Below are 22,575 nucleotides of genomic sequence, written 5' to 3' on the forward strand. Positions count from 1 at the left end.
CTGACGACATTCACACACATTCACTGACAGGACAACACTTCGGACATTTAACCGAGTTTATTTGTATAAACTTGAAATATATTTTATGTCATGATTTATTAGTTTTAGTCAGACCAAGAAATTTGGACACTCGTGACCCGGAAGCGGCAGGTGGATGCAATTAGGAGTTGATGAATCTGCTGCAGGAGGAGATTGGTCAGTAACCTGTCAGAGTATTTTCTGCTTGTGTTTCTCTTTCATTGTTGTCCTGGATCGACTGGATATTGTTATTGTTATTATTATTAGTATTTTCAACTCTTGCACGACGCTGAATAATGAATAGTTTGCCACAATGGTGGAAGCGAATCTGGTTTCAGCATGTGAGCTGGTGTGTGTTCAGCAATGTTCAGGTACACCTGCTTCACTTCCGTGCACCTCACAGGAGCAAGCTGCTGGTCAGTCGACCATTTTTTAATGTTAGTGAAGATCAGAGACTTTTTTAAATGTGCAGTCTCTGCTTAAGGCTATGTAAATAGAACTGTAGCCTATAAATTCCTGATTGAGTAGTAATATAAGGTTTTATTAGATACACCTGAGCAGTGCTGCCCTGCAATAAATCCTATATAGTTAAGGTCAGGTTTGGGTTTTAAGCTTTTAATGTTTAGCTTTTTTTTGTCATTGTCTGATTGTTAGAATTATAGGTTAGAAGGCATGGAGACTGGATCAGAAAGTCTTTCTATTTAGTCTCTTTTTAATTCCTTCATTGGTGTAAATTGCTGAATAATTTCTCTATGCTTTTCTTGTGTTTTTATAGTAAAGTATTAACCTCAAAGCATTTGTGCAAACAGCTGTGCTGCTGTAAGGTGTACAGCTGCCAAATAAACTAAAGCCCAAGTCAAGGCAGACTTCCAAACATTTTCTACAACTGTGGTCAGCAAAGACAAATGGTTAAAGTTAACTCTTTATTTCTAAGCCACTTAAAGTTTGTGCTTTATTTCTTTACTCAGCTAAACTGTTAAAATTTGCTGATGACACCAGTGTTTGGGTTTACAGCAGTTACCATATTATTGGGCATAAAAGCTGATAGTTGATTTGACGCTGCCGTTTTACTGGCTTGTTATTGCACCTGGATGCTGGAAATTATCATACACCACTTCTCACTTCTCTGATTTACTCTTATATTATTGCTGATGATGATATTCTGATGCTGTGAGTTTGTGTGTATGTCAACAACCTAATTTTAACTCCAAAATTACATAAGTAAAAAAATAGTGATATAGAATTTTTGTCACGTTTTAGTGATTTGAAATATGTTGCAAAGGTTTGCATGTAGATAACTCAGACTTGCCTGACTTTAGATATGGAGGAATCCAGTGACTTGTATGATGTGTATGGGACTAGTGGCCCCCTTCCCCGGTCAGAGGAGGATCTGGACAATGTGGAGTGTCTCAGAAGGAAGATCAAGTATTTCTTTATGAACCCATGTGAGAAGTATCACGCTCGTGGACGAAAACCGTGGAAACTCATACTACAGATCATCAAAATTGCCATTATCACCATCCAGGTAGTAATCCGTCATGATCTGAACAGTTACATGTTTTATTTCCACCAGCACAACAACAAATGTTTATTATTATTATTATTATTATTATTATTATTATTATTATTATTTATTTTTTTTAACATATCTCAGTTGGTGTCTTTTGGGCTGAGCAACCAGATGGTTGTCACATTCAAGGAGGAAAATCTGATGACATTCAAGCACCTCTTCCTGAAAAACTATGTTGATGGAGTCAAGGATACATACGCTGTTTACAGACAGGACGACGTTTATGATCACATTGATTATATCATTGAACAGGTAACTGAACCTTTTCATTTTGTCCTTCTTGCAAGAAACACCAAAAAAAGGTAAAGATATTTTCCCCTGAATTTAATTGGTGTTTTTTATTTTTGGTCATGTGATGTGTTTTTTTGTTTTGCTTTTATGTTACTGTAGATCATTGTTGGAAATTCATGACTTTACATGCTTATATGGCCAACAAGTCATGCCTTGTGATGGGACTGGACTTTGTGTTTGTGTCATTTCGCTGTGTTATGACTGTCTATATTCACTGGCCACTCTATAGTACTGGTACACCTGTACAGTCTAATGCAATCTAAAACACTAGTTCTATCATGAATATGACTTTTACAAGGGTATAATTTGACAGTTTTTGGTGAAACTGTCAGAAAGGTCATAATTCTACTATGTTTATTATTGAGGTCATACTGTAGTGCATCATATTACAAGGTGGTTCTAATGTTTTGGCCTCATTAAGTCTAAGTGAATTAATAAAATGTATTTCATACGACTCCTTGGATTGCATTAGACTTTACCTAATAAAGTGGCCAGTGATTATATCAGTCATAAAACCATTCATTCCAAACAACGTAATCTGCTGCAACTATTGCAACTATTTCATTATAGACAATGTTTTGATGATTTTCCATTGTTCGTTTCTAGTATGGACGTCTGCACAATATCACAGTTGGAAATCATGAATATCAGAAAGATGGTGCTTTCTACACACCCCTGTCACTTTGTCAGGAGTTCTACAGAAATGGAAACATCTATCCTGGAAATGAGACGCTGGACATTGATGCCCAAGTGAAAACTGGTACACATGTATATAATTAATTCATTTTCAAAAACATATGATGTTGCTGGTTTTACTATTGTTCTTTCGGTTGTGGTTTGTATTCTACAGAGTGCCTCAAAGTTTATCCAATGTATCATCCATCATTGCAGCAAGCGCTTTCACATTTTGAATTGCATTTCAAAAGGTTTGTTTATACAGTAACATTTAAACGTCTTTCCTGGTTTTGGTTTTGGATATCATATAAGAACCAGTTAGCTCATGTATCTCTGTCTTCCAGGATGCTCTCTGTGAAGATCACGTTTGTTCTCAAGGCCATAAATTTACAGACAGTGAGACATCGGGAGCTGCCAGACTGCTATGACTTCACAGTTACTGTATGTCACTTGAGTTTCTTTGTGGGTTAGTTTAAATAAAAAAAAAAAAAAAAAGTAGATCTCTTCAGAATTTATTTATTAGTGGTGATATCACACATCTGACCACCTAGAGATTACATTTGACAGCATCTGTCAGGAGTTTAAATTAAAATGGAAAGAGTGAGCTGTGTGAAGCCTGTGTTTATTTAATGAAGGTACATAAAGGACATGGAGCAGTCAGGATGTTTGCACACAGCACCTGCTATTTATATAATTAAATATTCCAGCCTAGCAATATGAATGTTATGAAAATTGGTCCCTCACATGTGCCTGTCTGGTTAACAGATCATTTTCAACAACCAAGTTCACAGCGGCAGGATAAAGGTCGACCTGGAAAATGATGTTGACATTAATGAATGCAGAGAATTGAAAGTAACTGGAGCATGTAAGTTTGCTGTCTTGTTTCACTGAGTACAAATGAATCATGTCTATTGCTTTAAGTCTGGAAATAAATTGCTGGTTTCATTATAGCTGTTCTCAAAGCTTGAAGCTTTTATCTGATCTGACAATGTGCTTTTTCAGTAGCGGTAATTTTATTTTCTCTGCTCCCTCAGCTGCTAGAAACATATACCTGACTGTGCTGTTTGACTGCCTCATCATTATAACGTGCATCGCCTCCTTCACGCTCTGCACACGCTCAGTGATCAGTGGCATCCAGCTGCAGTTTGTAAGTAATACTGAAATACAGCAGGCATTTTTGTCACCCCACAGCATTTAGTTTCTCATACACTGGCAAGAAGTAGTAAGAGAATCATTTGTAAATTCTCATTTTTCATGTTTGTCATGTTTGTTAAAATGTGAGCTGATCTTTACCAAACTCACAAATATAAACAAACACTATATTTATATAAGTTGATAACACAAACTGATTGTCTTTGTCTGAACACACAAATTAAACACAAAGTAAATGTAAATATCTTGATGAGCTTGGGAATTTATTTTTTCCTCCATGCTGGCTGCAAAGCAGTCCCCAGTCATCATGCTCCCTTCACAATGGTTAACTGCTGCCAACAATTCAGCCTGTATAGTTTATTTCCCACTAGCACTGTGAAGTATCAGTGTCATCTTTTCTTTCACTATATATGTTGTTTTTCTTGCCATTGTATTGTGTAATAGTGTAGTAGTCAGATATATACAGGAATGTGTTCATTACGTTTTGACAAAGTGGTGGTAGTCCACTTTAGGAATTTTCCATTAATGAAAAATATTATTTATGAGAGCAATAGCAACTCACAGGATTCTTGTCATTGTTGCTATCGGTTATTATTAAGGGTCATTATAGTCGCGACCTTTACTGGAAATAATGTATGAAGCTGCCAGTTACTTTTTCAGCTATAATTGGGATTGTCCTTATTGCTGGACCTGTACTGATTTCTAGTTGTTGCTGGGTGCCTTGTTCTTATTGTTTCATTTAATTTCATATCTTAAACTTAAAGCTGCAACATTTAACTTTTTTTTTTTATTAGATTTTTAGTATAGATATTTGCTCCATATGTTATCTTAATATGGAGAGGTGCTTTCAAAGTCTCCTATGAGGCAGACTTAGAAAACTGCACGGTTCAGAGATATTTGCTTGTAAATGTTTTGGAACAAGGTGCCCCCTTCTAACCAGTCAGAAGGTCAAACCCTGGCTGTGGTAGTGTGATGCGACCACGGATGTAAAATAAATATGTTTGATGCCCTGGTTAGAATAATTGATGTTAAGTCTAATGCTACAGCTCTCGAGTCCCAAAATTGACATGTTGCAGCTTTATTTAATCTAAAGATTTATAGTACAACTTGTATCGTCTTCTGTTTTGAACAGGAGTACACACTCTACTGCAGGGTCTATTGCAGTAAAATGGTCTCTATGTCAGACAAGCTGGAGTTTGTAAACGGTTGGTATATCCTGATCATTATCAGTGACACGTTAACCATCATTGGCTCTATTCTGAAGATAACGATCCAGACTAAGGTAAAGTCCTTGTTACTCGCTGTAAATTACTATGCTTTTCATTGATTTTACCTTCATTACAATAGTAGCTGATCTCTGAAATGTGCATGTTGAGCTATTTCTTCAGTCCAGTTATAACATTTGTAAATTATCCCCGATTTAATTTAGGTCTCCACAAACTATGATGTCTGCAGCATCTTCCTCGGGACAGGCACCATGTTTGTTTGGATTGGGGTCCTCCGCTACATGGGCTTCTTTAGGAAGTATAATGTAAGATAATCTAAAATGCATGAATGGTTCTAAAAAGCTGAAAGAGCAAAATGTGCTGCTGTTACATTGTATGATAATTTACTAAAGAAATAATGAATATTAAAATATTAACTTCCAAACTGGAATTCTCAAAGAGCAAATGTATTGTTTTGTGTGGTTTTCTCAGATGTATTACCAAGTGTTCTTTGGCCATTTTCAGATTCTCATCCTGACACTCAGGGCAGCTTTCCCAAATGTTATCCGTTTCATCTGCTGTGCTGGAATCATCTACCTCAGTTACTGCTTTTGTGGCTGGATAGTCCTTGGCCCATATCATGAGAAGGTAAGTTGGGTCATAAATCAAAGAAAAGTGTGCTGCATTTAAAAGACGAAACAATTATAGTCCAATTTCAGGAATCAATATTCATCCTACTCTTTGGCTGTTTATTTTAGTTCCGCACCTTAAACACAGTGTCGGAGTGTTTGTTCTCCCTGGTCAATGGAGACGACATGTTTCCCACCTTTGAAAACATGAAGCAGAAAAGCAGCCTGGTGTGGATTTTCAGCAGAGTTTACCTTTATACCTTTGTCTCGCTCTTCATCTACATGATCCTCAGCCTTTTCATCACAATCATCACTGACACCTACGACACCATCAAGGTAAACAACATTCACCCTCTATTTTTGGTCATATTTTCTGTATGCGGTGTTCATTAACCTGACACCTGTAAAGCTATTCCAGCAAAATGTGCCTAAAACACACTGTATTCCTGACTGGGTTCATTTAGCAACAACAGGAGAGTGGATTGCCAACATCAGAGCTGCAAAAATTCCTGTCTGTGTGTAAAGACCTGCCAAACTCTGGGGTGTACCGACTCCACAAGAACAACAGATGCTTCTTCAACTGCTGCATCAGCAGGTAGGATCAATCTACTTCAGGTTACCCCAGAGAAAATGTCAACAATTTTGGTGTCACTAATTAGCACACTAAACTGGGAATACAAGGCCTGTGCATTAGAAGTTTAAAATGCTACACAGTTGCTTGACATAACAGCTGAGTCGAGCCAATTTCTCCTTTCAGGTGCAGGAGTCGTCGAGAGAGGCTGACTTCAGAGGCATAACAGGTCTTTGTTGTGGAGATACTGAAAGACTATAGAGTAAACTAAAACCTGACAATGCACTTTATGTTCTACTCAGTGAGAGGGTCTTGTAAGTCTCTGTTTAACCAGTAAGACCCAAGTTTGCTCAGGCGTTTAATAAGACCAAATGTGAAAATTTAAAATGAACTGAGACAGTTAAGTCTGGTCTCTGTGGTGCACTGATGCAGAGACTGCTTTTTAAATATTTTAATAGGCATTTAGATGAAATTTGAAACAGTTTTTCCAAAGCATCTGACTTAAAGCTCCAGATTCATGCAGTGAAGACAATGAATCAATAAATGAACACAAAATTAAAAGGAATTTATTTCTCCATTACCAGAAGAATGTATTGATATAAAGTCACACAAATTAAAATCTTGTTACAAAAGAGAAATCTGATTCTATTTAATAGCAGTGATGGTCCATTCATAAAAACTTAACAATGCAAAAATTTGTCTCCGTCTTCAAAGGAAATATCCAGAAGCAGATGGCTCCGCCCGTCATCTGTGTAGTAGCAACTAATTATCTTTATTTCCCTAAAAAGGTTTTGTCATTTGAGCCACCGGGATGAGTTATTCTTTGAGAGGTCTGAAATCCATCAGACCAAGATGTTGCACTCAAGTGCTTTGATGTTGTAAATGGCCAAACGGGTCCATGCTGTTCCAGTTTGCTTAATTTGGAACCTGTAAGAAGGGTCCATGGACTGTTTGTCTATCACGAAGTAGCTGAAATCCCTTTGGCTTATGTGGATTGGATATTAGTCCAAGCAAGAAACCACAACCCACAGTTTGGATGAGCAACAGCATTCCAGAGTACGTGAATGTCCTTGGTATTGAGGTTTCTAAAGCAGTCAGCAGAGGGCACCACAAAACATGGTGCTTACTGTGAGAAACAGTCAGATAACAAGTCTTCTAAATCAAAATTTCCCAAAATCGTACAATGACAATGATGAGCTTCGTATTTTTTGAGACCGTAATTCCAACAATACCTTCCTTTGTATTCTTGGCTATTTCACTAATAATCCAAAAGGCAGGAATCAAGGGTCAATGTGTCCATAAAAAAGGGCTTTTGTTTTTTTCAAGGGGAAATAAAGGGAACTTTACTTCATCTGGCATCCTGAGATAATAATTTACTCCATGAGGTCAACCTGGTTTGGTTTGCGTAGCTCCAGAGGGCAGCAGGACTCGCTGTTCCTCCATCCTATTGGACTGGGAACGCATGATGAGACTGAAAAAATCCTCATCTGGGACAGTTAGTCCCTTTGTTGTAGAGGATGGAGCAGCACACCTCTGGTCGTTAAGTCTGGAGCCCTAAAACATTGTGGAAAGCACAATTTTTTAATTTTAATTTACTCAATTGACAACTATTTTAATAACTAATTTATTGGGTAACGGATATTGTAAGGAAAAATGATGTTAACCAGGGCTTTCTAAAACTGAAAAGTTCAAACTATTCTGGCATTTTTTAGTCAAAACAACTAGGCTGGTTAAGAAAATCAACAGATTAATCTTATTTTATACCGATGTAAGATTCTTTTAAATTAATAAAAAAGGCAAACACTCAGATGATGTCAGCCGTTTGTAAAGTTTGACATTACCAGAGAAATGTTTTCTGTAGGTTGAGTAACTCTTCTACAGAATACATCTTTCAACTAATGTAAATAAAAAACAATTTCTAAAAAGGTGGATTGATCACAGAAAAATCTAATTATCAAAGCTGTGGGTGAAGTGTGATTTGACTAAATTTCTCTAAATGCCAGTAAAATACGTTTCTAAAATCTGTGTCTGTAATGTGGAAAATCCTGTGGACATTAAAATTTATATTATTTAGAACCTGGGGCAGGAAGAAAAACTTTGTTACCTGGCACTTAACAAGCATGTCGAAAAACACCTCCTCCCCCTCAGGCTGCTCAGCGCTGGCTTCGAGGCGACTGTACAGGGAGGGTGTGTGACGCGTATCTGTACTGGAGATGGGAGCTGGAAGGGAAAAAAAGCATTAGTCAACATGTGAGCGGTCATACTGAGGAAGATGACAAAACTGGGAATAACCTTGTATTATTTTATCACCTTGTGTGAGGATTTGATCGGTGCTGGAGGTGGAGGGTGTATGAGGCGGGTTGGAGGTGCTGAGATGTAAGCCAGGCAAATGGTGCAAGCTGACTCGTTGGTCGTCCAGACGTCGGGCCTGGGAGCTGGCCAGCAGCTCCAGGAAATGACCATGATCCTGGAATGGTACTTCGCGCTCCAAAATAGCTAGAAACAGACATAATGATCATCTATGGGTGACTAGTATCTAAGGGAAGACTGTTCATCATGTTAGCAACAGCAAGTTGTACCAAGAATTATACTTCTACTTGGTAAAAGATAAACAGGAAAAGAACAAAAGCACATTTAATATAGATGAGATGTTCTCAGTTGAGTCATTCTATGAAAATTGAAGACGCACCAAAGCTAAAGTCTATGAAGAATCAAACACTCCTTTTAGACTTAAATTATTTCACTCTTCATAGAGCACAAAAGCTGTGGTAAGCTTGGATTTGTAGCTTCTACCAAGCAGTGAAGTGATGAACACAGCAACATCAGTGGCAGCTGCTGTGCTCAGTGAAAAACTCAACCACACAGACTTTACAATAAACGTTCAAGGTTACAAAGGAACTCGTGTTAAAGTTCTGATACCATTCAGAGCATCAACTGCACAATATTTAATGGGCAAAGGACAAATCTGTAGACATTGTGCATTCACGCCATAGAAAGTACACTATTGGTCTTTCCCACTAGAAACGGAGTTGTTTCTTCCATATTCTCAATAGTGATGTGTATCTGCCTTATCATGAAGTTATTTTGAATATTTGCAATTGTACTAAATGGTGTGAATGCACATGCAAACGAGGAGGACTCACATTTCCTTTCAGCTACAGGTGGGGTGGAGGAGGGAGAGGAATGAGCAGGGAGATGGCTCTGGCCATGCTGTAGTGAGCACCTTTGATCGTCAATCCTGTTGCTCTGGAAACGGGAGAGGAGGTCAAAAAAGTTGTCCTCTCCAACAGTGTCCTGGGATTCTGGCTTTAGTGTTTATTAAAAAGAAATAAACAGACTTAACATTACAAAAACATTAGTAACTGAAAACAAAAAGAAAAACACACCAACGCTTCTTATTGCAAATAATACTAAGGGAAAACCTAATGTAGGTATTAAAAAAAATAATCGTTCTGTTGCATTTTTTACTACAGCAAAAATTCAGCAAAACATTGTAAAACAGTACAGTCAGTTTTTAATCAGTTTATTTAAATCACTAAAAACAAAGCTGAACTTTTGCTCTAATTTCTAAAAGGTATGTTTTTTTTAATGCAAAAACCAGATTCATATTTTTATTCTTGGGCTGTACTGAAATGGCTTTGGATAATATACTCAATATAATATACGCAATATACTCTATATTCTATCCTACATCTGAAACTTTAACTGCTGCTGAAACAAACAGAGGCTATATAAATAAACTGCAGTTACACAGTTTTACTCATTTATGATTCAAAATGTTTGAAAACCAGCCATGCATGTTCAATCTGGGATCAGAGCTGAAATATGACAGTAGACAAGAGACACAACCTCATCGACAAAGATTTCCCAAGGTAACGTTACTGTTGATAAATGTAAGCGACTTATCTTCTCTGTAGCTCATCTGTATGCAACAAATAAGTGTAGCATCACTACCACTATATCTACTGTGCTGCTGAAGTAGCCACAGTAACACTTGTGTAGGGAAAACACAGGGCTGCGTATCTCTGAGGCTGTGTCACCTTTGACTGAATTACATCATTGCCTCATGTGAGTTCTGAAAATATTAATGTAGCGTGTTGAGTGTGAATCACAATCTGTGTTGGGAAATACCTTAGAGGAAGCTGGTTTATCCAACCCACGAGGAGAGTTCCCTGTGCGGTTCTCATGCTGGTCTTTGGGAGTTGACTTGTCGTTCTTTTGTTTTTTGCTTTTTAGTCGATGGAAGAGGAAAAGCTTAGTCGAAGCCTTGATTGTGTTGTTTTTTGAAGATTCGGGGAATACATCCTCTTCCCCTTCCTGTAAATACAGGATAAATACCAACAGATTCCTGTTAAGTTTATTTTATCCATGTTGACACTATACTGTCTGTTATAAGTATGTCTGTGTAATTTATATAATTCATTTTACATTATTAGAATAAAGACAACTGCATGCACCTACAGGACCACAAACTGCACCACAGTTGAATATGAACAGATCTGAACGAGCTTACGACACCTTCACTTTCATGAAAAACTAACAGTTGCCTCGATCTAAAAATATGATTTTCTTTAGCCAATGAAGAAAAAAAAAAGGGGGGGGGGGGGGGGGGGGGAAATTAGAGGTATGTGTAGGAATACTTAGACAAGGAAGATGAATATTAGTTTCTAAAGTAATCTCATCACGCTCTAATTACTACTGGACACTGTAGACCCTCCCATACTAAGGAAGGGAGCTGTTTGGCGTTCTGAGATGATATGGTTGCATATCTGCAATCTGCAATCTTACTGCTAGATGTCACTAAATCTTACATACTGCACCTTTATGTAATTTCATACGTACTGGATGTGTTGCCGGTTCTTTGGTTTGATTTTTCTCAGGACTTGTATTCAGTTCCAGTTTCTCTGCACTGTCTCTCCCTCCTAATGAATGAGTCTTGACCTCTGAAACAAAAACACAACATTTAATAGTGTGGCCAACCAAGCACTTTCAAAATGACTGGACAACAACGATTTAACAAATCAGCATGACAAAAGGATTTACCATCAAATGCAATTTAAAATCACCAATGGGTGTATAAATATGCAATAATAGCGTTTTACAAGTGTAACTGAATTGCTACATGTTAAAACCGATTTGTAAAAATATCCTGAAACAGACAACGAAGCAGAGTCACATGTACCTGGGAAGTTGGAATAACCCTGGTAGCTCAATGGTGAAGGCGAGTTGTTGGTGTTTGTGTTGCGGAAGATGTTGGGATAGATATTGGAGTTGGATTTCAGGCCTACGACCAGTCGTAAGTCCGACAAGTTCATCCTCGCTGTGACCTCACCACTTTTGTCTCCAGTCTGTACCAGTGCCAACAACAAAATAGATGTAAAAATGTACAAAGATGAAATAGTATTCATTTTTATACTGGCTTTGTAAATTGTATGTTTATAAAAATCAGTCATGCACACATACAAATTCTGCACATAAACTGCTTTCTACATTGTTGTTCCCTTTGGTACCAATAGATGGTGGTGTGGTCCAATGACAGCTACTGATTGGGCCTCTGAGGGAGGAGGTAAACACTAAACAGTACCTCTTTGGCAATCTCCAAATGTTTCTCAGCAAAGTACATGGCTTGTTCGTGATTCCCCAGGGCAGTATGGGCATTTCCTAGACTCCAGTATGCTCTTCCTTCACCAACTCTGCAGTGATACATAGAGGGGAAACAGGCTGAGCAACTTCAGTTGAGATTGTGCAAGACTGGGTAGGGCATTCACCAAACTATCACAAATCTCATGACCTGTCTGTATACTTATTTCACAATTATAAGTGACATTTAACAATATTTATCTAAATCTACGATACGGGGTATTTATCGTAGCCAAAAATAATTAGTCAGTAAACATATACTGTGTATAAAAATCCCATGTTTTACTTTGGACGGACATTTGTAAGATCAAGTAGACATTTTCAAAGCCAATAAATAGAAGATGTGAAGAATTCTCAAGGTCCTTCCTATTACACCACATTTTATACACTATATACAATATTAAAATAAAACAATGTTGTCACCATGGTCATTGTGTGATAATTTTGCAGTATCTGCTACTATACTAACTAATCATATCACCTTTTGTGAGCAGCCTGTTAATGCTGTAGTTCAACAAGGTGGAGCTATTCTTTTTAATAATACCAATAATAATAATAATTATTATTATTATTGTTAATATTCTCCAATTATCTCCTCTGGGATATTCCTGTGAATAGGCAGCTGCATTAAAAGTGCCAAATGTTTGGGGTTCAGTGCCTTGTCCAGGGACACTGCCACCATCCCTGGGGTTTGCAGATGACTACAGTACCAACTGGGCCACAATCGCCCCTACATCTCACTTATGTGTGAATTGACTCATGGCAACTGGACTTCCTTCTACTTAGATTGAAACATTTTACTACACATCCAAGTAGCTTCATCATTTTGAGGAATGTTGACCTGAAACATTTCAACCTTATAAAACAAAGTCCAGTAGTACAGTAAGTACATCTTAACTTTCATCTATAAATGTGTATGTTTTATATACTCATCTTACATTTTAGATGAAAAATTAAATCTATAAATAGAAAATCCCGTTTTCTGTGCAAAGAATATGTATGTGAATGTAAATTTCTAAAAGTCAAATTAGTTTGCACAGGAATTTGTTTCCCTGGGTCTTTACTGTAGCTTAATGGGTGTTGTTAGTAACACCATAACATTTTAGCAAATCATTTGTTCAGTGACCACCCACGTTCACAGTGCCTATGCTCACTATACTTCAAAGATTGTTTGTCAGGAAAGCTGACAACAAATGGCTTTTTCAGCTGACCGGTCGTTGAGGTCCTGAGCGATGACCAGATGTTTGAGGTGATAATCAATGGCTCTGTCATAGTCCTGCAGCAGTGTGTAGGTGTTACCCAGGCTGTAACAGGCTTGGGCCTCTACTGCTCTGTCCTTCAAAAGCCTAGCCAGCTGCAGAGTCCTCCTGAGGGTGAAACACAAGAGGAGGAAGAAAGTTAAAGAATGTTTAGGGTGGGTGTGGAAGAGTGATGGTTATCTGCTATTTTCTTTTCCGTCTTTGTTAACAAATTCGTGGCTTCTGTATGAAAAAGAAAATGCAAGGGATATATACAGGTGCAACTCAATAAATTAGAATATCATCAAAAAGTTCCAAAAGTGATACTAATATTATATAGATTCATTACACACATAGTCATACTAAAAATGTTTATTTCTTTTAATGTTGATTATTATGACTTATAACTAATGAAAACCCAAAATTCACTATCTCAGAACAGTAGAATTTTACATAAGATCAATAAAAAAAAAAGGATTTTTTTATATAGAAATATTGGGTAAAAAGCATGCCCATCTTGCCCATCTACAGTATAGACACTCGGTACTTGGTCAGGGCTCCTTTTGCATGAATTACTGCATCTATGCGGTGTGGTTTGGAGGAGCTCAGCCTGTGGCACTGCTGAGGTGTTATGAAAGCACAGGTTGCTTTGATAGTCTAAAACCTTTAGATTCTTTATTGGTATTGGTACTCGTCAGTGTGGGCAGGTGCCCACAGTCTTGCTGGAAAATGAAATCAGCATCTCTAGAAAGCTTCACTATCCAATGACTACAGTACAAACCGGACCACAGTCGCCCCTACATCTCACATATATCTGGCACCTGAGTCATGGCAACTAACGTCTTGTTAGACTGAAACATTTCACTACACATCCAAGTAGCTTTATGATATCCAAATTAAATGCTAAATTTACTTTCATCTGAAAAGAGGACTTTGGACAACTGAGGAACAGTCCTATCCTTTTTCTCCTTAGCCCAGGTAAGACATTTCTGATGTCTCTGGTTCAGGAGTGGCTTGACACAAGGAATGCGACAGTTGTAGCCCGTTTCCTGGATATGCCTGTGTGTGATGGCTCTTGAAGCACTGACTCTAGCTGCAGTCCAGTTCTGGTGAATCTCCCCCAAATTATTGAATGGCCTTCACTTCACAATCCTCTAAAGGCTGCTGTCAGCCCTGTTGCTTGTGCACTTTTTTCTGCCACACCTTTTCCTTCCACTCAACTTTCCATTAACATGCTTGCATACAGCACTCTGAACAGCCAGCTTCTTTAGCAGTGACCTTTTGTGGCTAACCCTGAGTCAATGACTGCCTTCTGGACAAGTAAAGTTGGTAAAGTTCACTACTGTGCCTTTTCCTTCTTTTTATAACCACAGTAATAATTGGAATCCCATTATTAAACATTTATAAGTAAATATCAATGTTAAAACTGTGATGAAATTACATCAAGCCATTACTCACTTGTAATTACCAGCTGCTTTTTCAAACTGGCCAAGGAAAATGTGAGCATTGCCAAGATTACAGTGTGCCCTCCTCTCTGCTGACTTATCCCCAAACTCTTTAGCGATGAGAAGACGCTGCCAAACAGAGTGCACAGTACTGTCAGATCAGGATTAACAGGAAACAATTTGAGGTAACCAACACAGGAAATACAACCTTCACACTCATGAGAAAGGACAAAAATTAAGTTTCAAGCAAATGGAAAACTTCAACCTTCATTGTTCCTTGTTCCTCGTGCTTGTCAAAAGTACGGTGTGGAAGTAAATTTGATGCTAGTGAAGCATAGTAAACCACTTTCATTTCCCCCTACCTTTTCATGTGCAGCTACTGCGGTTTCAAACTCTCCCAGCAGATAATAAGTGTTACCAAGGTTCCCATAAGTTCGACCCTGGGCTGCCCAATCTCCTAAGTCCTTCACCAGGCACAGGTTTGCTCTATTTAAAAAAAAAAAAAAAAGGAAAAACAAACAAAGAGATGTTTGTGTACATGTGGAACACCATATCTACAATTTTTACAGAAATACGTAGATGTACCGTTTTTTTTTATAGAATTATTTTTTCATTATCATTTCATCATTAATTGCAGTAGGTCGCATAATGCCAGCTTTACTACTTGCTAATAAAGACTGGAAGATGTGATTAAAAACACTTACAACCTGGTGGCAGTTCAAGTACATTTCTATGATTGGGATCAAACGTGTGACCCAGTTGAGGGTTAGGCATTTTAACCATCAGTTCACTTGTGCCATTTCCTGGGGCTTCAAATACAACATCAGTACAGGTAACCGGTGATCCCAACTCACTCATAGTACTGTGCAGCTTTCCTCAGGGCTATCCTGGCCTCCTCTGGGAACTCTCCTGGCTCTGCTCCAGTCCAGCAGATGCTCTTTCCCTTGGCATGGTAAACATTCCCGAAATTATACAGCGCCCGAGCCTGCCCAACCTACAGCACGCACACCAGATTTTCAGAGACGGAAACCACAGTCACCACTTTTGTAATTATATACTTAAAATACCCTGACACCAGACTTGCTTGCTTGCTTGCATGTAGGCTGGCTAACTATTTTAGATTACGGTACACCAACTCTCTGCAGTCAGCGTGAATACCCAGACTGCTCTGTGGTTACAAAGCATGTCATGTGGAACGACTGAAAACTAATGTGGATTTATTTATTCTGATCGGAGTAAATGAGCCTTTTAGTTAATGACTGAACCTTTTTATTCATAGAAAAATGAAAAGGCATCGATTTTCATCTTGCTAGAATAAAGGGCTAATGTTTCACTTACACCCAAAAAAACCCTACTGTTCTGGTTTTAAAATACTAAAAATGTAACTATGACCCACCTTATCATATATGGCTCTTGTGATATCCAAATGTCTTTGACAACAAACCACTGCTTCATCGTAGCGTCCTAAAAGCTTTAAGGTGTTCCCAAGGTTGCCACTGGCTTTGGCCTCACCAGATTCATCTCCAATTGTTCTGAATTTGCAAAGCAGCAAAAAACCCATTAGAAAATAATTAGACTACATTATTAGGAGATTACTAAAATGTGTTGGTATGAAAGAAAGTAATTTACAGCTGCTAGAAAGAGTACAGTTGAGTCTAGTGATTTAATCACAGAGGAGGAAATGGTGCTTAAAAAGGTTTTATTATCTGGTCAAAATATATTGCTACAGAGATTAGTCTTAAATAATCAGTTTCCCACATAAAACATCTGTACATGATTGCTAACTGAGGCAAAAATGAACAACTGCAGGAAGCTTTAGTAATTTTCAGTTGAATTAAAAGGCTTGAAAAGAAAAAGAGAAGAACCGGTTTTAGAACTAATTACTACAAATACTGTGAAACTTGTTACCTGGTAAGTGTGAGGTCATGCCGATGGTACTCCAGGGCTTTGTCATACTGCTGTAAATGAAAGTATGCATTTCCTAGTTGGCTGTAGATGGCACTGAGGATTTGTAGGTCCTCTGTTCCAACCTGGATGGCAGACTCAAAAGAGGACACACCACTTCGATAGTCACCAGCCTTACAGAGACGCTCACCTTCCAGAGCAAATTCCAGACATGATGCCTCCATCCTGCAGGGAAAGAGAGCTCAAAATGAGAAGTGATCCATGTGGAAATGTCATGAAATCCTTTAAAATTTTAATTACAGCCTGATAAATTACAGTGTGATCAACACATTAACAAAACTTTGTGAAATCTTGAAGGAATAAAATAAATCGGCAAATGAAACAAAACACAAAATCCAAAAATTTAATTCAGATTCCACCAGCTTCACACAGATACAATATCTGAGCCAAAATAGCTTCACTACCATAACAGGCTTTAATTGGTGTCTTCTGTGTTTTACAGTAAGCCAATAACAGAAAGATCCCTTGACTGAATGACTACATAAGCTTCTCTCCAGAGCCTTTCTTACAACAGTAACATTCACATACAACAGATAGAGAAACCACAAATGTCAAGCAGAGAGTAGTCCAGAGCCTGTTCAACCAGAGACTACTATAAAAACTATAAACCTAAAACAGGATGGAGCATTTCCGCTCCAAGGCCAAAAACTCTAAAACTGGACTGAAAATACAGTATGTACCTTACACTTAACCATGAACACAAAGTAAATTCAGATGTGTCTGTGGTAAGGACTACCATTTTATGACCTCCACACCCTTTCTACAAAATCTTCAGTCAGCATAAACCAACCAGAAGGGGAGGGGGGTTCACACCAATGAGTGTTTAAGATTACATAATAACACCAATAATATATCTAAAAAGAAGATAAGAAATGGAAAAAGTGCTGGAGTCCATTCAACTTCTCATGCTGTGGATCCTAAGCTGAACAGCCAATGACAGTGATGTATTTTACAAACTCTGCTAATTCAACATGCTAAAATGGCTAAAAAGGCTCAGACGAGGTCCAACTAGTGCAAAAACTAGCCAACTAATCTCTCTCCTGATCCCCCAAAAACCTGTATCAATGCTGGTTATTGGTTGGGATAATCTCAGTTCACTAATACTACTTAAATACAAAGAATAGCAAGGTGGCAAAGATAAAAGTACTTAATCTCCAGACAGCAGAACTTTCCTTTAAAGCCAAAGATTTATGCAGGGACATGAAATCTAATTAAAGATCTGCATTAGTCAAAATAGTTATGCAGAGCTTTTAGTGCCTCAGTCTTTTTCTCGACTGAACCCAGTCATGTTGTAAAGCAAAGGAATTTGTTTGAAGTCATTTAAAAATATTAAACTACACTTTTTTACTGGTCTACATTAACATTCTTTCTGATATCTAACTGGACAAGTCAATATCTTCAGTCATTTAGAAGTGACACACCAAAGGCTGGCCTCACATACCTGTTGCCTCTCCCCATTCTGATGCACTTAAGGCAGTTTGACACGACGGACATTTCAAGCTTCTCAATCACTCTCTGGAGCAAACACAGCTCTTTCAGCCCAACACTCACATTTTCCTTCACGTGCAAACACATAACGTGTGCAGCCACTGCGTTCCAGTTACATAGAAGTAAAGAAAATATAGCTCCCTTGGATCTGCTTCTGCCTCAGAGCCCTCCGACAACTTGTGGTAACAGCAAAACAAAGGACTTAATCCGCTCGGTGTTAACATCGACCTTAGCGGGCAGATTCCAGGGTGAGGGACCTTTTATTTAGGTGAATACAGATTAGCAGCAGGCTATCAAGCAGAAAATACTGAAGTAAGCAGCCAGCTACACTGTCATCTTTAGCTCACTGTTGTATTTCTCTGTGACTTGGCCATTTGTAACCTGCATCTCTAAGCCACCTGATGGTGTGTGTCACATCCAATTAGGCCAGATCTCAGTGGTAATTATAGCCACTTTAAGTGGTTCTAGTAAACCCTAAGGCTATTTGCGCAACACTCCATGAAATAAAGATTTAGCGGCAGAAAGTTGGGATGGATAGAAATTTCTTCTATTGACACTTATATTTAACCTGCTTGATAAACACATAAGATTTTTTTTATTTTATTCTTGAACCATAATTCCCAACACTTCCTTGGGACAAATCCCACAGGGGCGGCATAATAATGACAACTCAAACCTGAAATAAACTTGAACTACACTACAATAACTTCTCCTTGTTTACTGTAGTTCAGCTGTAAGTGTACCAGGGAAATCCACTCGAATGAAATGAGTCTGTACCAATATGCCCCATGATGCCTCAGGACTGATACAGGCAATGTGACATTATAGGTGCCACTTCACTGGATCAAACAGGGCAAATGTTAGGAATAAGCCGGTCTCAGCTCATACGGAAGGGTTTTCAGCTGCTTAAAACCAGATTATCATTCACAAAGTTATTCTTCATGCGTCTGTAAACACATCAGCCCCAACAAATATGTGAATTCATCCAGAAGCTGTATCCAGAATTGTCTGTTACCAGTTAATGGGAGGAATTTACACAAAGGGAACTACCCCTGGTACATGGACATGTCTGGGCTTGTATGCTATACTTAAAAGTGCTACGGGGTGATGCAATATAGGTCAACTTTACTCCTGTACCCCACAAGGCATACTCTAAATATACAGGTATCATATAAATATAAATGTTCCCAATTTTACACGTAACGTACAAAACAACCAGTTTAGAAAAATTAGAACTTTAAATATCCTTATCAGAAAAGGAAACGATCACATAGGTTGAAGAAGAAGCTGTTTCAGTTATGTCATGAAATATTTACACAGTGGTTTAGTAAGAAGCCCCTGAAGCTCATTAATGAGTTACCGTAAGGTGTTGTGTTAATGCCTCGGCACACCGTTACTTATCACTGACACCTAAAGTAAATGGACAAGCATATCTCCTACTATAACTATGAAACAAATACAGAAATAGTGTTAAGAAAACACTCTGGTATAATACTGAATCATATTTGAATACTGTGCCTGATGCCGCCTTTGGAGATAAGAAACACATTCAATATACAGGAAAAAATAAAATCCAAATTAGACTAACAGCTATTTTCATTCTTGACTTATTTGCTGGTTCACTAGTGAATACAAACATAACAAATATAACTATCACAGGAAACCAGCAGATGTTTTTTATGTTTAAGCAGCTAGTATAATACAAAATGTTGAACTTCAGTTTAGTAGTGGAATAGCTACCAGTTATCGTTCTCTCAAATACTCCAATCCAAAGTGAAAAGATTATATTCTGTTTTGGTTAGGGTTAGGGTTAAAATAAATAACTGTAACCTTGAAATTACTGTAAAAGTACAAAAAGTTACTTTTACATGGTTAAAAGTAAACAAAAACCCTACCTGTGGCATACATGTAGTAAATGCTCCCTGTCCTGTGCACAGGGGAGATAAATGCTGTCTTACATCACAGCTCATCAGCTCTAACACGCTCAGAGAATTAACATGATAGATCCTTGTCAACTAAGCTCAATGCAAAACAAACATTTTAGAAGACAGTGGACGAACAAGAAATCTAAACACCACCTTAAAAAACTCTTGTGGAGAGACTAAACACTACCAGGCATGGATTCCCTCGAACAATGCAAGCACGCAGGCATCAGGAGATCTCTCTGTTCCGCAATTTTATTCAGATTAATAATGTCAGTAAGATATCAACTTGACATATAGCCATTTTGACAGCAAGCAAAATGTAATGCACTCACATGTAAAAGATGATTAAAGGCTGCGTGCCCAGAAACCAGTTTCACCAGTTTGTAGCTTAAAACAACGCGGGGAAGGTCAATGTTGTCTGTTCAAGATTCTCACGACTGCATTAAGACACAAACCTGAAATGCAACAGCTCGTGCACCTTTATAATCCACTACTCATTTTGGTGGGAACATGCCCGTTGTGAGCTTGCTGTTGTGATGCCTTTTGTATATTTCCCTTATGTAAGCTGTATTAAACAGGCTTACCTCATTGCAGGCTTGGGTCTCTTCTCCAGTAAACTCACTCAGTGACTAAGTACTTTTAGACAAACAACTACAGCTGACTGAATTATTTTCTGTTGATTGCATCATTGTCTGTAAACTCTGTAAACAATGTAGGGCACAAAAATGCCAAGGGTGTAGCACTTTATGGTGCAGGGACCACAATGTCTGGAAACAATCACAACATGTTCAAAGTGAAAGTCTCACTTTTTGACCCGTCTGCACATTTTACATAATTCTTTCCCAGTGGCGTTTAAAACTTGGGTTTAAAAGCGTGCCACTGAATGATACTGGTATGTTCCTTTAACAATTAAATGTAATAAGTTGCAGACTGTATTGTCTAGTTCTCACCTCACACTGTGACAAACATGTTAACTATGCAGGTACATTTGCACAGTAACTCTAATCATGTAGCACTGTGTAACTGCTTATTAAGACAGCGAAGGACACGTTCAACAGGAACTGACACGAAAATACAACTATGACGTGCCATTTCACTTTTGGTTGCAGTTGTATTTATCACAACTTAATTTAAATACCATCTGTTTGTTTTAAAAATTCTGAGTGGAGACCTCTGAATTGCTGAGATGAATAATGTTTGGACCTTTTGTAGAGTACGTAGGAGTAATTATGTGTGTCATTCACCATTTTTTGTAGGCCCTGAATTAACACAGTAATTAACGTAGCAATGACAGAGCCATGACCCACACACGGGAGTGCGTTTCAGCTTAAAGGTCTGAAATACAGATGCAGAAGCAGCAATGCAGTTTTATCACAACACAAACATGGCACAGCACATGCGTAGTTTCTTGTACTGTAGATGAAAATACACTTTAATGGAAACGCCACATAACAGGGCACCGAGATGAGAAGTAATAAACAGCTCTTTGCACTGACTTACATATGTGGCTGCAAAACCATAAACATTTCAATATGAATACGCCCAACCGATCCCTCGCCAATTAAGTGATGCACTCTAAAGTGATAACCATCTTGTCTTTTGAAGAAAGCTCATGAGAAACCATCATTAGAGACTTAGTCCTAACCCTGCATGGGAAGAAAATATAAAAAAAGAGCCTCACAAGCAAATTTAAACACAAACTTGTGCTGCAACACCATCTCTGTAGTACCCTATAATTAGTGCCCTACTGGTAGGGTGAGCTTCATCAAGAGAAATAAGTATTACCAATGTGAAATCACATGAATTGTAAACGTTTTGAAAAGCTACTCGTTCATTATGATGGGATTTTAAGCCTTTAATTAACAGGCCAGGTGGTTAATGAGCTAAGATTTCAACTAAACTAAGGAAAACAACATATAAGTTCCCCATTAGTTTTTGTAGTTAGTTAAATTAGGAAATTGCAAGTTTTGTTTTTAGTTTGTGTCACTTCACTGGAGTCTCATGGTGTCACAATCTTCCTGATGATGATGATGATGATGATGATGATGATGATGAATGTTTGGGAAATTACTTCGCTAGAAATGACTCACTTTAGCAAAAGCATGCCGTCATGTCTGTACGAACTGAAAGATGTTTCAATAAAAAGAGACGCTTTTGTGTGTTAGTGTAGTTAGAAGCGATGTCAAAACAAAGCTTGAAGGGTTTACGGTTAGCAAAATAAGCTAGCTAAGTCGAGTTTCCAGGTAGTTCACACAGAGACACGGCTAATCCCGAAACTTTTCACCTACCTCAACGACGCGTACGCGAACACATCACAAACGTGTCCTCCTCTTCAGAAAGTATTTTCACCAGCTCAGACTCTTGTTTAAGTTAAATCGTGTTCACCCAGTCGTCTAAATAGTCTAAAGCTGACTAGTTAACGTGAAGGAGCCACTCCTCGTCCTCGTCCCCGTCCTCACTCCGAGAATCTGACTCCAATTAGGATTCAACAGCTGCTGCCTTCAAGTGTCATCGGAAATATGGGCGATTCACAAAATCAAATGTTGGCTTTAAAGGAGACGTTTAGGGGGCGGAGGAAAGTTGACGGCTCCCACGTTTGCATCGTACTGTTGCTGCACACAGCAACAAGTTGAGACAGTTAGAATACATTGAAATATACGCTTTATAGTTACATTTGAATGCCTCTCACGCCCCCTGCTGTACAAAGCTGCTCAGGGTTGAATCAAATCTTATTCAACAGCAAAGCTGTGAAACTTTAATTAG

At 38.2% G+C, this 22,575-nt stretch overlaps 2 protein-coding genes across 4 annotated transcripts; one reads left to right on the forward strand and one right to left on the reverse strand.

The window, feature by feature from the left end:
- The first annotated feature begins 35 nt into the window (after positions 1 to 35).
- On the forward strand, positions 36 to 6,540 carry mcoln3b (mucolipin 3b). 3 transcript variants are annotated; one of them, XM_026345955.1, is made up of 14 exons: positions 36 to 195; positions 1,338 to 1,543; positions 1,673 to 1,840; positions 2,486 to 2,639; positions 2,730 to 2,805; positions 2,899 to 2,995; positions 3,320 to 3,419; positions 3,589 to 3,701; positions 4,839 to 4,988; positions 5,136 to 5,237; positions 5,437 to 5,559; positions 5,670 to 5,876; positions 6,005 to 6,135; positions 6,298 to 6,540. In XM_026345955.1, exons 1-14 carry the CDS (start codon positions 171 to 173, stop codon positions 6,335 to 6,337), a joined length of 1,692 nt encoding a protein of 563 aa, XP_026201740.1. In that variant the 5' UTR covers positions 36 to 170; the 3' UTR covers positions 6,338 to 6,540. The 3 variants fall into 3 exon arrangements, with proteins under 3 accessions (XP_026201740.1, XP_026201739.1, XP_026201741.1); XM_026345954.1 differs by lacking the exon at positions 36 to 195 and adding an exon at positions 219 to 389; XM_026345956.1 differs by lacking the exons at positions 36 to 195; positions 4,839 to 4,988 and adding an exon at positions 219 to 389.
- Positions 6,541 to 7,445: 905 nt separating this feature from the next.
- On the reverse strand, positions 7,446 to 22,336 carry LOC113152603 (G-protein-signaling modulator 2-like). Its single transcript, XM_026345953.1, has 15 exons — positions 22,101 to 22,336; positions 16,343 to 16,564; positions 15,831 to 15,966; positions 15,289 to 15,428; positions 14,797 to 14,920; positions 14,448 to 14,563; positions 12,963 to 13,118; positions 11,696 to 11,804; positions 11,294 to 11,459; positions 10,954 to 11,054; positions 10,243 to 10,428; positions 9,255 to 9,417; positions 8,422 to 8,607; positions 8,216 to 8,331; positions 7,446 to 7,665 (listed from the first exon to the last, which is right to left on the reverse strand). Exons 2-15 carry the CDS (start codon positions 16,561 to 16,563, stop codon positions 7,498 to 7,500), a joined length of 2,088 nt encoding a protein of 695 aa, XP_026201738.1. The 5' UTR covers position 16,564; positions 22,101 to 22,336; the 3' UTR covers positions 7,446 to 7,497.
- Positions 22,337 to 22,575: the final 239 nt, after the last annotated feature.

This window comes from Anabas testudineus, chromosome 4 (assembly GCF_900324465.2).
Source record: "Anabas testudineus chromosome 4, fAnaTes1.2, whole genome shotgun sequence".
In the NCBI taxonomy this organism is placed as follows: Eukaryota; Metazoa; Chordata; class Actinopteri; order Anabantiformes; family Anabantidae; genus Anabas; species Anabas testudineus.

Excerpts from the sequence above, each read along its gene's own strand:
- LOC113152603 (XM_026345953.1), bottom strand. The coding sequence starts at position 16,563 with ATGGAGGCATCATGTCTGGAATTTGCTCTGGAAGGTGAGCGTCTCTGT. Across the intron at positions 13,119-14,447 it reads AAAGCAGCTGGTAATTACAA|GAGGACTCTGCAGCTGGCTA; the intron begins GTGAGTAATGGC and ends TTTCACCCTCAG. Across the intron at positions 7,666-8,215 it reads ACATGCTTGTTAAGTGCCAG|GGCTCCAGACTTAACGACCA; the intron begins GTAACAAAGTTT and ends ACAATGTTTTAG.
- mcoln3b (XM_026345954.1), top strand. The coding sequence starts at position 332 with ATGGTGGAAGCGAATCTGGTTTCAGCATGTGAGCTGGTGTGTGTTCAG. Across the intron at positions 1,544-1,672 it reads TTGCCATTATCACCATCCAG|TTGGTGTCTTTTGGGCTGAG; the intron begins GTAGTAATCCGT and ends AACATATCTCAG. Across the intron at positions 2,640-2,729 it reads TGATGCCCAAGTGAAAACTG|AGTGCCTCAAAGTTTATCCA; the intron begins GTACACATGTAT and ends TGTATTCTACAG.